Genomic DNA, 15,667 nt, shown 5'->3' on the forward strand with positions numbered 1-15,667 from the left:
TTTCCTTGGGATGGGAGGAATCTGTGGGCCTCAAGGGAGAGCCGCTATCCCTGTTCAGCTGCTGGTGGTGCATGCCTAGCAAGTGTTGCTGCTGGAGGTGAAGGGGGGGGGAGGCGTTAGTTCCTGGCTGGCTGCAACCTTCCTTGTCTTTCATTATTGTCAACTGCTGACATGCCAAGATTAGCTTTCCTCCTTCTTCCTGGAGTTGCTTCCAGGAAAAAAAAGAGGCTTGGGCAGATGGAAGCAAGAGGGACAAAGCGAGACCATGACATTTCCTTTGTCTTTCCGCTCCAAACAAAAGAATGCCCACCTACCCAGCAGAAATATTTTTGCTAATGTGATGAAGTGGAAGGGAGAGGGGAGAAAGACACACACACAACAACTGGTGTCCTTTGGAACATTCCTTCAGAAACATGTCTCCTGCTTTCAGAGCAACTGTTCTAGGCCAGTGGTACTCCAGCAATTTAGGAACATAGGAAGCTGCCTTATACAGAGTCAAACGATTGGTCATTCTGCTCAGTTTGTTTGCATGGACTGGCGGAGGCTCTGCAAGGTTTCAGGCAGGGCCCTCTCGCAACCCTACCTGAAAATGCTGGGGAAGCAGCCCTACCTGAACCTGGGACTTTCGGCAGGCAAAGTAGGTGCTCAACCACTCAGCAACAGCCCAGTAGGGCGGATTACCCCTAATACTACCACACACGTCCACCCTGCATTTGGAGAAGCCAATATCTGCATTGGTGAGCAATGCTCTAGTCCCGGCCACCTGTTCCTTTTTGGCACTTGAGGAGTACGTTCCCCAAATACCCGTGCCTTCCTTGCTCCTCTGACTCCACCACTCTTGGCTTTGGGGCTCTCTTTTGAGTGGCTCTGTGCACTCTGATGACCCTTCTGCCTAGAAGAGGGGTGTGCAAATCCAGCTGTGGTCACCAGCTGCCAGCAAAGCCCCAAGCTGAGAGGTGTTGGGTGGGATTTAGCCAAAAGGGCCAGGGGAGGAAGCCTCATAGGAAAAACACAGGAAGCTGCATCATGCCAAGCCAGACCACTGGTCCCTTTCGCTCAGTGTTACCTACCCTGACTGGCAGCAGCTCTCCAGGGCTTCAGTTGAGGAATCTTTCCCATCCCTACCTAGAGATGCTGCTGGGGATTGAACCTGGGACCTTCTGCATGCAAAGCAGACGCTCTACCCATTAAGCTACAGAGCTTTCCTCTCTTGCACAGATAGGCCAAAGAACAGATGTCTCCCACTCATGAAAAGGGGCCTTTTTAAGGGGGGAGGGCAGGCGTCTTTGCTCACTGAATAACTGGGGTTCTGCTCAATGACAGCTCCTGGTCCCGGAGGGCCCTTGGCAAGGCACCATCCACACACACACACCCCTTCTGTGAGTCCACTTCCTCCCTGCCATTACCAGTAGCTCTTGCTCCTCCTCTTCCTCCTCCAGGCACCCACCTGCTGCTTTGCCTGCCAGGCAGAGAGCCAATGAGCAAGCAGGCCATGGCATCTCCTGCTTTCCCCTCTCCACCACCACCACTGTCGCCTGGGCCAGAGCCAGAGATGGTGCCAGGTCCCAGCCGGGAGAGTCCTCATCAGAGGAAGACCCGGAGGCCTAGTCCTGGGTCAGGCTCCATCTGGGGGTGAGGATCCAGGGTCCTGCAAGGCCGTCTGTGCCCAGGGTGAGTTCGGCTTCTGGCATCGAGGCTGAATGTGTCCCGAGCCCAGGGGATGGGTCTCGCCTCACATGCCAGATGGAGACCTGGCCCATCACGAGAAGTGCCTGAGTACCAGTGAGGTCTCCTCAGGAGTAAAGGCCTGGCCGAAGGGGGTTGGCAGGAGTCAGCTGAGGCTTGGAGTGTGGTTCAGCAGCTTCAGGTCAAAAAACCCAGCGCTAGTCTGGAGGAGTTGCACTCAACAGAAGCAGGGTCTGACACCAGCCCAGTATGAGGATGGGGTGCTGCAGATGTGGGGGAACCCTTTGGCCCACCAGAGGTGGCTGGACTGCAGCACCCATGAGTCTCTGCAGCAAGCAAGGCCAACGGCCGGGGATGAAGGGGGTTGTAGTCCAGCCACGTCTGGAAGGCCTGGTGTAGCGGGTAGTGCCCCTGGGGCATGAGGTGCAGGAAAGACAGAGGCCCAACTAGCTCCTCAGCTGCAAAGGTTGCTGGTTGGCCTTGCTCTGCTGTGAGGCTACAGATGTGTGTCTGAAGAGCCACGTGTGCCACCTGGAACTCCTTGGAGGAACTGTGGGTCATAAATGAAGCAAGCAGGTCCAGCATCCTGTCCTAGTCCTGCTCAGAGTCGACCCCCTGAGATTGACAGGGGCCTTCATTTGAATGGGTCTACTTGCAGCAGGACTGAGTTGGAGACAATCCCTTGTGGGGATGAAGGCCTCTTGAGCATTTCTGGGAAGTGTCTCGCGGTGCTTCCGTCCCTGGAGGCGGCCTGCCTCTGCACACCCGCTGCTTGGGACCACAGGCAGGGAGAGCTGCTGTTGGGCTCAGTCCGGCAAGGGGGCTTCCACCGGGGCCTCCAGTTGCCCACCGCGAGAGGTCCTTTCTGGCCTGGGGGAGCCTCTCGCACAGCTGCGGGGGCACCTTTGGCCCTCCAGATGTTGAGCAACAGCCCCCTTCATCACTGGCCATGCTTGCTGCAGGGGCTGATGGGAGTTGTAGTTCCACACCTGCAGGGCCAAAGGGGCCCCTACGACTGCTCTAGTGACAGGGCAGCCCAGGCAGACCCTGAGGCATGGCTGAGACCCCAGCTAAGGAGGAGGCTGATAGGAATGGGGGGCACACAAGGGCATCTGTGATACTCAGTGGAAGAACTGAGGGCCACAGTGACCACAGCCAAACATCCCCCCGCCCTCCAACCTGCAAGCTACCCCAGAAGAAGGGCCCGATGCTGGATCAGGCCAAGGGGGGCCCATCTAGTCCAGCCTGCTGTTCTCGCAGCGGCCCACCCGATGCCCACGATGGGAAGCAGCCGCCGAGCAGGACCGGACCGCACAGCAGCGCTCTTTCCACTTGTGATTCCCGGCAAGTGACACGCAGAGGCGCCTTCCTCTGGGCACGGAGGTCCTGCTTTCGCGACACAAAAGCGCCTGGCTACCGGATCAGGCCAGTGGCCCATCCAAGCCTCGAGGTGGCCAACCAGATGCCCCAAAGCCCCCCCCTCCACTCGCAGGGCGTCAGCGCAGCAGCAGCGCTCCTCTCCCCGCTCGCCATCCCCAGGCCAGCGCAATCCTCCTTGAAGTGGCCCAGGTCGCCTCCGCCTTCGGGTCTCCTCACCGGGGAGGGGGGCAGGCGTCCCGGGTCCTCCCCCCAGCAACTGCAGAAGGTGGCACTCCCACCGCCTGCTTCAGCGAGGGTTTCCCCGCCCCCAAACGCTCGCCCTGGGCACTTCTCCGCCCTGTCTCCATTCAGAGGCCAAAAAGCCTCCTGGGCGCAGGCAGCCCCGCCCCTCCCTCCGCCTCGACGGCGAGGGAACGCTTCTCTGTGGGCGCGCGCGCGTGCACGCACTTCCCAAAACTTTCCGGCGGGCAGCGGCGGCAGAAGTTCTTGTTGCTCGGAGGCGCTGCGAGGCTGGGCGCAAACCGAGGGAGGCCGTGCCGAAAGGGAGCCGAGCGAGCGGGCGAGGGACTCGCAAGGGCAGAGCGGACGGGGCGCGCCGCGCGGAGGGTTAGCCGGCCTTGGGCGCAGCCTGGCGGCGAGGCGGGAGGGGCGGGCCGGAGCAGAGAGCCCCCCTCCATCCTGCCGTCCTTTTCTTTCTCTCCGCGCGCCGGCGACGCTCCAGTAGTTGGTGGCGCGTTTCCCTCCCGGCTGCTGGCGGAGCCGCCGAGTGAAGCGGAGCAATGCGGCCCCTCGGGGAGCCCGGCTGCCGAGGAGCCGGCGCCCTCCTTCTCCTTCTCCTCCGGCTGCTGCTCCTGTTGTCGTCGGTGCCCGCCGTCACCCGAGGTAGGTGGGCTGGTGGCTTCGGCGGGAGGGAAGGGTGCGCCAGCCCCAGGGGCTGCGTACGCGCCATGCCCTTAAAGCACGTCTTTCCTCCCAAAGAAGCCCGGGAACTGTAGTTTGCGGAGCCATAAACCCCAGCACCTTTGACAAACTACAGTTCCCAGGTTCCTTTTTGGGTGGGGAAGGAGATGTGCTTCAAAGGCGTGGGGTAGCTGCAGCCCGAGCGAACGAGCCTCTCCGCGTCCACCTGTTGCGCCCAAGGGCTGCTGCTTCCTCTCGTGGGCATCTGGCCGAGAGCCGGGCGCTGGACTCGACGGGCCGGACACAGCTCCTGCGGGGCACTTCCGAGGGGCGTCGGAAGCATCTCCCTCCCCCCGCCTCTCTGGCTTAACAGTTTTGTTGCGCGCAAGGAGATGGGAGCTTTGGTTCGGGGACCTTCAGATGGAGCCTTCGTGTCCAAGGAGGATCTACGTCGGAGGACCTTTCTGCACTTTTGCTTTCCGGCGGTGCTGCCCGGCCGCTGCGTTGGGCGATCCTTTCTATTCTGACTGAGCTCTCGAATTTTTAAAGAACCAAGTGGGGGGGGGAGTTAAGCTGAGCCTCCATGTGCAAGGGCAGCCTACCTGAGGCTGGGCTTTCCTGCCCTGCGTGCGCGCCTGCATCCGCCTGGCAATTAGATGCTGTAAACGGAAGACTAGTTCGGAGTGACCTGCCTCTCACCTTGAAAAGAAAGGAGGACAGGATTTTTTTCACTCGTTTACCCCCCCCCCCCCATTTATTTATTTATTTTCCTTTTTTTAAAAAAGGCGCTTTAGGTTTGCAACAAAGTGAAACTAAACAGACCGGCTGGGCTGCCTGCCTGCCACGAGAGGGCTTGCCTGATGCTTGAGGTTTACTTTTGAAAGAGGAGTGAAGAACCTTTTCAAGAAGTTTGCAAAATGCTGGCTCTGCAGTTGCGTTGAAGTGGAGGCCTGTGATGCTGTTGGTCAGGGCACTCTTGGAAGAAGGGCTCTGTGTACGCGTGTGTGTGTGTGTGTGAGAGAGAGAGACGCCTTTTGTATAAGTATCACCCCGTTCCCTCCTCAAAGGGGGGGGAGTGAACCTTGCCCAGGAGGACCCTGTTAGGGCCAACGTGGAGATGCCTCCCAGGGAGGCAGGAGGGAGAAGCAGTGGCTGAATCTCCTAGAAGATCTACCCGAGGCCAAGGGCTTGGGCTCCTTCCAAAGCAATCGCTTTGGGCCCCTTTCAAGAGCTGCCTCTTTCTGGCCCCATTGGGGAGAGGCGGCCTCTTCTGCAGTTCCCAAGGGCGACCTGGCCCTGCCGCGCTGTGGGGGGTGAAATGGCCCCCTCTCTTGGGTAGGGAGCCTTTTATGCAGAGGGGCCAAACTCCCGTCTGCCCGGCTTCAGACTTAATGGGGAAAGTGGGTGACGCTGGCAGGCCCCAGTCACAGGTTAGCTTTGCGGTGGGGAGCTGTGCCTCTGTTTGGTGAATAAGCGTCAGATTTCCTGTATTTGCAGTCTCTCTCTCTTCCTTTTTTAACAAACTGGGTTATTTTCCGGGGGCGGATGTCGGCTATCGCACGCTGTTCCTGCGTTCTTGCTCTGCTGCACTCCTGCTAAGACTTGGAGGAACAATGGAAAGGTTACAGAGCTCAGCAGCCTAAAATTCGAGGCTTTTGGAGCTCCATTGAGATGGGGAGGGGGCACAAAGGGAGCCGTTTTCATTGTCTCCCCCTCGGAGTGCCTTGGTGCAACTGAGCACGTTTCGGGCTCAACGAAAAGGTAACTCCAGGAGGAGAGCGCTGTGAGTGGCTGTGGGGCAAGCGGAACTTCCCACCAGCTGCCTGCCCTGTTGAATCAGCCGGTTTCCATTTCAAATCAAAGTGTGCTCTGTGCTTGCTCTCACCTGGATTCACACGTCTTGCAGGGTGGTGCGCGACGGTGCAGTGTGTACCGAGGTGAGGCACCTAATCCTCTGGGTGTACGAGTTGACTTGTGTTTCTTCAGCCTGCGGGCAAAAATTAAACCACCACCACCAGATGTCATTTTCAGGTTCCTTGACCGCATGTGTTGGGAAGCAGAGGTGCCCGTTGGCCCATCTTACCTTGTGCAAACATCTTGAGACGATCCCTGCCGTAGGGGGCTGGTAGGGGGATCCTGAGGCTCTCTGGAGCACCCCGTGATAGTCTAGTTGCTTGGCTCTTGTGGGCAAGTGTGGCTCGCTGGATGTGGAGCTGGGAGGAGCCAAGGGCTCAGATCCTGGCTTGGGTTACCTGTGCGGACTGCTTCAACTTTGCCCCCTCCTCCTTGTTGTGGGGCTACAACTTCCATCATCCCCAGACAGCTTAGACCCATTGTCAGGAACACTGGAAGTGGCCTTATACTGAGTCAAACTATGGGTCCGGGGAGGGAGGGCTGTTGGGTGGTGTGAGATGGAGACATAGGCGCCCAGTCCCAGCTACCCTAAAATCTTGGATTTCGGTTATCAGTTCCATCCGTGGGTGGAGCTTATCAAAACAGCTTCTCGGTGTGAAAACAGGAAATGACCTATCCAGGCAATGAGATGGTTCTCTCTACCCTTCTATAGCATCCCCCCACATCCAGTTGTCAGTCCGCCCTCTCAACAGTCAGACAGGCTCTGGGCACACTCAACCTTCCCCCTGAGCTGTTTATAGGGGCTTGCCCCCCCCCCCAGTTTCTTGAAATATTTCTGGAAACCTCAGGGCTGCTGCGGCCAAGGCCACCTCCTTGTGCCGTTTCAGCTAATTGAGTGATGGCACTTTAAGAACGGGATGAGGATCAGAATATGGGGGGCTGGGTGAATCTTTCTGAGGTGTCACCATCATCCCGGGGAGACCCCAGCTGTGGACAGTAAGAGCCACTTCTAGGGGACTCAAAACCTAAATTTTTGTGCAAATGTAATACAGTACTGTGACAATGGGGGCCAAGGCCCCTGTGGAGGGAGGGGTCTCTTGCCCTCCCCAGCCCCGTGTGAGCCTCAAACCAGCCATTGCAGGCCAAGAGGAGCATCTTCATCGCATGGCCGAAGTGTGCAGGTGGGCACTGGCCCTTTGAAAGGTTTGCTGGGGCCCTTTTGGGCCACCTGAAAACCCTTGAAGGGCTACCTAAGCAGAGTGGTCTCCTGCTCCTGGGGTTACTGAGCACAGGGGAATCTGTGTGGCATCTTAGTCATAACCCTAAAGCATAATTTTGCCTCTGCTTTCCGGGAAACGGAGGAGGGAACACTCTTTTTTGCAGTTTTTTGGGGGTCAGTGTCTAGTTTCGCTTTAGTGTTTTTCATGCAAGCTGCAGTTCCGGGCAGACAGTCCCCTCCATTTTTCTTCCAAATTACAAGTAACCAACGTCCCTGGGTGAGGCTGGTGTGCTGTGCGTGTGTGTGTGTGCGAGCGCGAGCGCGCCAAGACAGGTGAGTGCCCTGCTCTGACTCAAACAGGAGCAGGTAGGGATTGAGTATCAAGGGGCGGATTCAGGCCCGTAAAGCGTGTCAGCCTGTAGTAAATACAGCAAGAGGACAGCAAGAGGTATCTCTAGCTTTTGACAATGGGCAGCTCTGATTCCACCCCCTTTGTCTGGGGTGGAGAGAGAGCTCTGCTCTGCAGCTGTCGCTTTTTCCCACGAGCAAGGAGGGGCAGGCTTGCTTGGTGCTTCACAACTCCCTCTCTTTTTTCCTTCCTCTGCAGGGCTCCTTCTGCAGAGCCTCCCCTGTAAAGAAAAAAAAATCATGAATATCTGAATAGCCAGACAATTAAAAAAATAGCTTTGTGTGTGTGGTGACCAGGATGGAGGCTATGAGTTTGTGTGGGCTCTGGGGACAGAAAGAAAAGAGTCTAAAGATGAGTGCCAGTGAAAGTCAGAGTTAGTTTCCTCCGGCTGCAGTTTGGGCTTTCTAGGACCTCATTGCGCAAGGGTGGCCTTAGCCAGTTCTCTCCTGCCTGCTTTAAGCTGTAGCTCAGAATTTAGCACCAAAACCTTGCTGAGTTTGTTGCTGTACAGTCTCTTTGGGGGCAGAAACCAGCATTTCCATGTTTTGTTCATTCTCACAGTGAACTTTGTGAGTGTGCTGCTTCCATTTTTGCAGAAAGGGGGCTGAGGGGCTGAGCTGAACCCACCTAGTTGAAGGCTAACCCCCCCCCCCCCGTATATTTTATTTGTTTATTTTGTGAAAATTCTTGACTCCCCCCAGACCGAAGGGCAGTTCACAACCTAGCCTTATTTCATCTTTTGTCATTCAAACAGGCCTGAGGTCTTAAGTGGCAGCTTATAAACGTTGAAAGGCAATCAGTAATAGGGTTGTGTCTGGATCTGAGTTGCCTCTGTCAGATCCTCATGGCTGACTGTAGCCAGGATTCTGTAAGAGCAGAACAGTCCATGTGCACATGTCTCACTTTGACCTAAGAGGAAGCATCACCTTTTCTGAGCATCAACTGCTGCCCAGCCTAGTCACCTAAAGGCGATCTTTCCTCACCATAGGCAATCAGATGAATGAACATTTAAATGCCACTACTGTTGCTGCTGTTATACAAGGCTGCTAGTATACTTGGTGCTTTACAGCAGAAGCAAAACAGGGAGGTGTCTTTGATCCAGGGGAACTACAGCTTACCATGCAAGTGGGGAATCTCAGGCCGGGGTGGTGGTGGAATCTGGCTCTCCAGGCCTCCCCCTAGCCCCCCCTCACCAGGCTACACCACTCACTAATCCATGTACAAGAATTGGGAATTGCTTTGCAATGCTGCGTAGTAGCTCTTGCAACATAGGAGGGGTTATGAAGAGCAGGTGTCCCCGATATGTTTTGGACTACGACTCCCATCAGCCTCAGCCAATGTATCTCCCAAGCCTGCTTTGCCATTCCCTTTCAAAGTATGGCCCATCTGTCAGCCAAGCAGACGGTATTATGCTGTATTGGTTTATGAAGCCAGATGTGCTGCACTCCCTCAGATCTCTCTGCTGGCTTGCCCAAAACGGCATGTAGCTGTGATGAGCTTTGTAAGGAGTGCTTTGCTGCTGGCATACCACTCTGTGGTCTGGTTTATGGCTCTTATCTCTTTGGCTGTGAGCATTTCCCCAGAACTGAGTATGCTATGAGATTTGGCATCCTAATTTTTCTTCCTTTACAAAAACAATTACCAACCCCCCCCCAACCCCTAGTCCTCATGGATGTTGATGAAGCTGTGAGACTTTGTGGGCAGGATCAATGAGACTGAGATTGGGTGTGGCCAGGATTTGCAGGAGTCATAATTGGATAGAGAGTTGGCACTTGGCATGCCGCACAGGTTCCTGTCCCTCTTGATGCCAGTTTAGCCTGCCAACCCCCTTTCTCTTGCCACCTGCTTTCCCCAAGGGCCCTCTTAAGTCCTTTGGGAACGGGAACTCTGGAAGCTGGCTAAGTGATGCACAGAGGAAGCGCGAGTGATTGGGGGCTTGACAACGTCATGTATGTTTAGCTGTACTTTCATGTGGGCGTGCAGTGATGGTATGCAAGCCTGATTCCAGCTGCCTCCGAGGAGGAAGGCATGTCTGGCATTGGCATTTGGGCTGTATTTGGACCACGTGTGAGTGAGGATGCCTTGACGCACCTTTCCACGTGTGGCTTAGCCCTAGTGGCGCTAAACTTGAAGCACAGGAAGTATTTGACAGGAGCCCTTAGGTGAAAAGATGCCTTCCTTCCCCCAATGCTGAATAACTGCAGAGAAAGGAGATCGGTGAAATGCTGTTCTTGACTTGTATAAAGATGAGGAACTTGTTTTCAATTCCTAAACCGAATTGTAGGCAATTGTTGCTCTATCTGACTGTGGTTCCATATTGCAGATTCTTAGTTTACTTGGAAATTGGTCTGGAAAGGTGCCTTACTTGGGTGCATAGACTCAAAAGCTTAGGAGGGTCAGGCTTCTGTTCTGCGCTTAGGCCAGGCTTTGTCTCTTAACCTCGGGTCCCCATCGGTAAAATGGGGATAGGGCTCCCTTACATTCTGCGGCTGTTGGGGGGACTGAGGTTCGGTCTTGGTTGGACCTGCTTGCGTACGTGACAGGGGCTGGATTTGTTTTAAAAAATGGAACAAAGGTACAGTGCGAAGTGAGCAGAGCTTAACAGCCTGGCCTGTGGCCATCACAAACTGCGTGCCTTAGTGTTGTGATATTATGTACAAGTCTTTGGGAGGTTAACTTTCTGTCTTCTCCTTGCAGGTTTCAGATGTACCCAGTCTTCCGAATCTTGCTTGAATGGAGGAAGGTGTGAAACCTATCCCAATGGAACCGGGGTTTGCCGGTAAGTGTGAAATGAGACATGGTGGAGTCAGCTGTTTTCATCTTGCACCAGGGGTGGGGTACCTGAGACCTAGTGGCTAAATGCGGCCCTCAATGCCTCGCCACCTGGCCCTTGGAATTTCTCCCCTTGCTGGCCCTGCTTAGCGCCCTAAATGTTTCTGCCTTGGAGTTGCCCAGAAGGGAACTTGGCCTTGGGCTGAAGAGAATTCCCCACTCCTGTCTTGCAGAACCTGGGCAGGCGGGGGGCTGCTCTAAAGTCTGGTTCTGGTGGGCAGAGAAAGACTCCAGACTTTAATAGGAGGATGCCTCTTATGTTTTCTGTTTCAATATGAGGAGTGCAGCATTGCTTGTGCTTCTGCAGAGGGAGTTGGACAGCCTGCCATTGATTTGGGATGCATGTGTCGGTTCTTGGTCTCTTGTGTGATGAGCAAATTGGTGAAAGGTTTAGAGGAGGCTACCTTGTGTGTGTGGGGGTAAGGCCGATGAAGGAGCAGACCCTGTCCAAACTGAAGGACAAGCTGGACCAGGCTATTGCACTGAGGAAGGAGTGTGCTTGGGGGGGTTGGGTTGGGGGGGTGACACTGTGGATACACTTTGTTGTCATGTGCCTTCAATTACGACTTATGGCGATCCTATGAATCAGTGACCTCCAAGAGCATCTGTCATGAACCACCCTGTTCAGACACACTAGTGGTTTGCATTTTGCCATTATTAATAGGGGGACAGGTTCTGTCTCCAAAGATGTGACAGCTTTGTCACTTGGGGCCTGCAGTTGCCTGGCATGCTCCATGTTTAGAGATTTGTTTATTTGTTTATTACCCCACCCTACTACCTCCCAGAAGGAGCTCAGGGTGCCAAACAGAACACTACAAACACTCTAAAACATCTTAAAGAACAGACTTTAAAATATATTAAAACAAAACTTTTTAAAAAACATCAAAACAAAACATCTTTTTTAAAAAAGCTTTAAAAACATATTCGAGGGGGGGGTGAAACCATTCTAAGGCAGTGTTGCAATGGCCATGTCTACTGAGCCTGGGTTTGAGGTCCAGTTCAAGGGACGGGGTCCCTGGGCAGCCCCTGTCGTTCCCAAGTGCCATAGCCTTCAAGAGAATTCTGGGGATCAGTGAGAGAAAGCGAGACTCTCCTGTGAGGAGCTTGAGCATTGGGGCAGAGGAAGGGGGCAGGACGACAAGAGCTTAGCTGAGCAGCCCTACAAAATCTGTGTCGACTGGTTTGTAATTGTGCCTGACCCTAATAAGTATGTTGTGATTGTGCTGTATTCTGGGAACAAGGCGACCCCTGGGTTATAACGGAGAGATAACCTCTTCCAAGTCGGGGCAGTATAGCTCAGTGTTGTCTACACTGACTAGCAGCAACGGCTCTCCGGGGATTCAGGCAGGAGTCTCTCCCAGCCCTGCCTGGAGATGCCGTTGGGGATTGAGCCTGGGTGCGTCTGCATGCCAGGAACATGCTGTGCCACAGAGCTGCGGAGTCGCGTCATGGAGAGGTTGGAGAGAGACTTCTTGTGCTCCTGGAAGTGAAGGAGTCCTGATAAGTGTCCGCTGGGCTGCCCAGTCCCGCTTTAGTGCAAGCGCTTGGTCTCCTTTATGCAGCCATGGCTATTTTATTTTTTTAAATGTAGGCCCTGGTGGTAAAGTTTTGGAGTTCAGGAACTCCTCACAACAGCCCTCACAGCTACATCCCCAAGGAGAGTGAAATGCTGGCAGCTGCGTTGATCCATTCTTACACTGAAATGCACTTGCCCCCCTCCCAAAGAGCAGCTGTGAATGGCATAATACCCAATTTGTTAGGATCAGCTCGACTGCAGGGCTGTACCTGGCTTCCTGAGGGTAAATACCATTGAACTCTGTGGCCGCTGCTTCTTACTGCATAGAATTGATTGTTCATAAAAATAGACTTTATTCGTCACTTGACACTGGTGTATCCAATGCTAATCCTACTGAGAGTAGATCTATTGAAATTAGTGGACATGATGAGTTTATGGCCATTGATTTCAGTGGGTCTACTCTGAGTAGGACTTAGTTGGCTACAACCCATAAGAAGTCTCCAAGTGACTTGTAACATTTGAAGAGCATAAAGCATGGCATTAAATCAGAAGAAAGAACAATGAATTCTGTGTGCAACATGCAAAACAGGCTGAGCTTTAACCGAAGATCTTCAGTCAGATGAAATGTAGTCCTTAGCTTTTAATTTGGGATGCAAACAGTCTTTGCAAAGAAGCATTGCCATTTAAACTGCTTGCATGAAGTAGGAACCCCATTAAAGGAAAGGAAAGATGTGCCCAACCTCTGCTTGATGATTTCCCTCATTCTCTGACTTCCTCTATGCTAAGCTTGAAATTTTAACATTTACTTGCCAGAGCAAGCCAGCCAAGACTCGAGCCTAAATTGTGGATCTGAAATGGCTTCTGTAATTGGGTCTGGGCTCTGAACTAGAGCTGTCACAATATCCCCAATGAGGAGCCAAGTCTGGTCTGCAGCCTGGCTGCTACAGAATCATAATTCCTTCTAATACTGAGTTTGTGCCTTGTTACTATTTAGTTATTTCATGTATTTATATACTGCTTAACACTAGGACAGCCTCTAAGCGGTTTGCAGAATTGAAGTGGTCTTCCTGTGCTTGTGCTGCGTGTGTATGTACATACATACACCCCCCCTCACCACCACCCCTCAAGAGAGATATTGGCAGACTCATGGTAACCCTGAGGCTTGCAGATGACAAAAATATTTTGGGGGGGGACCTCTTAAGGGAAGGAGGTGTACAACCCTAGCCCCATAACAATGTATTGGCTCAGAATGTTGGCTGACTTGAATGGAAAGAAACTGACAACCGGGTGGGAGGGGAGAATAGAATGGAGTGAGTGGAAAGGGGGGAGGAGACACGTAGATACGAAAAGGAATCCTTTCATTGTCTGGATAGGTCATTTCCTGGTTCACACCGAGAAGTTATTTTTAAATGCCACCAGGGATGGAAGTGAGAAGTGCCCATGGAGATCAATCCAAGAGTTTAATGTGGCTGGGGTTGGACACCAGTTTGTTAGAGGGGGGAACTCCAAACAGGCAGTGAGGCTGAGCATGAAGTGCTCATGGTACGAGGTGGGCCGTTGCTCAGTGGGTCAGGCCCCCGCTTTGCATGCAGGAGGTCCCAGGTTCAACCCGCAGAATCTCCACTAGGGCCGGAGTAAGACTCCCCGTCTGAAACCCTGTAGTGTTGCTGCCCATCAGTGTGGGCAGTCCTGGGCTGGATGGACCAATGGTTTGACTCCGTATAAGGCCGCTTCCTCTGTTCCTATGACAGCTGAGGTGAAAAACTGGAAATCTGGGCTGGCGGGGTGGGGGAGGTGCAGTGGCTGCGACCCTGCACAGAAGCACTTTGTGCTGCAACAACTTTGTTGCAGGGTCCCCATGTTCTGACAACAAGGGAAGTTTGAGGGCCCTTGAACTTCTAGTGGGCTTTCCCCAGCGGTGGCTGCTGTCAACCATTTGCCCACCAATTAACAATAATCAAAAGGACCAAGGGGGCGAAAATAAATCCAGCCCCCCAACATGCTCCCTTTTCTCTTCTTGACTCTTCTGAGAAAGAAGGCAGCCCCCTCCTTCCCTCCCTCCCCCCCTCCCCCAACACATTTGCTTGGCAGGTAAGCCCAGGGTGGGGGTGGGGATGTTCGGTGGCGCTTGCTTGCAAATGGTCTTGAACAGGAATCTGATTGAGAGCTGATAGGCTGAGGGTCCCCCTCCCCTTTCCTTACTCCACCTGTTAGAAGCAAATGTGAAGACCCTCTTTTGAAAACGGAGGGGGTCTCCTAATGAAGCAGCTCCCTCGAGGTATTTCTAATCCCAACTGTTGAATGGCAAGCTGTTTGGTTGGGAATGGGGGGCAGGGAGGGTGGAAGCCTGGACGTCTCTCTCTGTCTGCTTCACTTCTTTCATTTTGCCCCGTTTGGCATCTTCTGTTCGTTGGGGGGGGGGAGAAGAGTGGGGGGGGAACCTTCAGCAAATTAATCGGGCACATGAGCAATTTAATGGACAAAGGCTGGGGTCCTTTGTGAATCGCTAATGAATGCACGCCACAATCTTTTTTCCCCTGCCACAGAAGCCGTAGCGACGCTTGACGCTCTAAATCTTGTTTTCTTTCATTCAAAGAATGACAGCTGGGATTCGGTCGAAATTCGGCAGCTATTGTTGGGGCAGGCAGATTAATGCTATGTGACTAATCGTGGAGGGCTTCCCAGAATGCATAACTCACTTCTCTTCGTCACCTCTTGCCCTGGTCTCCCCCCCCCTTTCTCTCTCTCTCTCCCCCTCTTCTGACCATTCTTTCTCTTCCTCTTTCTTCTTCCAACCCCCCCTGAAAAACCAGCCTTCTTGTATCCCTCCTGATTTACATTGGATGTACAGATGGCAGCAGAATCTAATTAGGCCTGGTGCGTGTGAGCTGTGTCCCCAGGGGAGGGGGCTGCAAGGGCTTCCACTTGTAGAATGAGCAAGGGCAGGAACTGTGGGAAGGCAGTCACAAATTTCCTTCTGGCAGACCAAGCCTGCCTGGACATTTCTGGGCCATGTCTATAAAAATATTTTTGATGACTTCCGGTGGTCATTCAGGTTCTAAGCAGTGAAGAGAGATGGATTTCTCTCTCACACACACCCTATTTCATAACTTTGTTAGTAATAATGAGTGGATGCAAAACTCCAAATACAGTATTAGGCAAACTTAAGCAGTTTCAAAAGTTTCTAGCTTTGTTTCCTAAACAAGCATGCTAAATTGGGTTACTCTCTAGGGCATCAGAACATTTTAAAATGCAAACTGAGTGTCCCAGTGCAAATTAGCTGAGAATTTGCATAGAAAAAAATTTCAAGCTCAAAATTTTCTGGAAAACCCACAGCACTGGGGTGAAGATTTGAAGGCTGTCCATCCAAGGCTGGTTGTGTTCAGGTGAATAAACACAAATGGCATTGTTTTATTTATTTATTTTTATTTATTTGTTTATTATTAGATTTATATCCTGCCCTTCCTCCCAGCAGGAGCCCAGGGTGACAAAGAAAATCACTAAAACACTTTAAAACATCATAAAAACAGACTTTAAAATATATTAAAACCATCTTTAAAAATGTTTTTTTAAAAAAGCTTTAAAAGCATCTTTTTTAAAAAAAGAAAAAGTTTAAAAACATATTAAAAAGCAATTCCGACACAGATTGGGATAAGGTCTCAATTTAAAAGGCTTGTTGAAAGAGCAAGGTCTTCATAGGCACTGAAAAGACAATAGAGATGGCGCCTGTCTAGGGAGGGAATTCCACAGGGTAGGTGCCGCCACACTAAAGGTCCATTTCCTATATTGTCGGGAACGGACCTCCTGATAAGGTGGTATCCGCAGGAGGCCCTCACCTGCAGAGCGCAGTGATCGACTGGGTATATAAGGG

General features: G+C 52.7%; 1 protein-coding gene across 1 annotated transcript in view; it reads left to right on the top strand.

Annotated features, from left to right (window-relative positions):
* Positions 1 to 3,432: 3,432 nt before the first annotated feature.
* Positions 3,433 to 15,667, top strand: part of NOTCH1 (notch receptor 1) — a 98,255-nt gene continuing 86,020 nt past the window's right edge. Inside the window, exons 1-2 of the mRNA XM_061603695.1 lie at positions 3,433 to 3,948; positions 10,146 to 10,227. Of these exons, the coding sequence (XP_061459679.1) occupies positions 3,846 to 3,948; positions 10,146 to 10,227 (185 nt within the window). The 5' untranslated portion in view covers positions 3,433 to 3,845. The remainder of the gene's footprint in view (positions 3,949 to 10,145; positions 10,228 to 15,667) is intronic.

Source organism: Rhineura floridana, chromosome 20, assembly GCF_030035675.1.
Source record: "Rhineura floridana isolate rRhiFlo1 chromosome 20, rRhiFlo1.hap2, whole genome shotgun sequence".
NCBI lineage: Eukaryota > Metazoa > Chordata > Lepidosauria > Squamata > Rhineuridae > Rhineura > Rhineura floridana.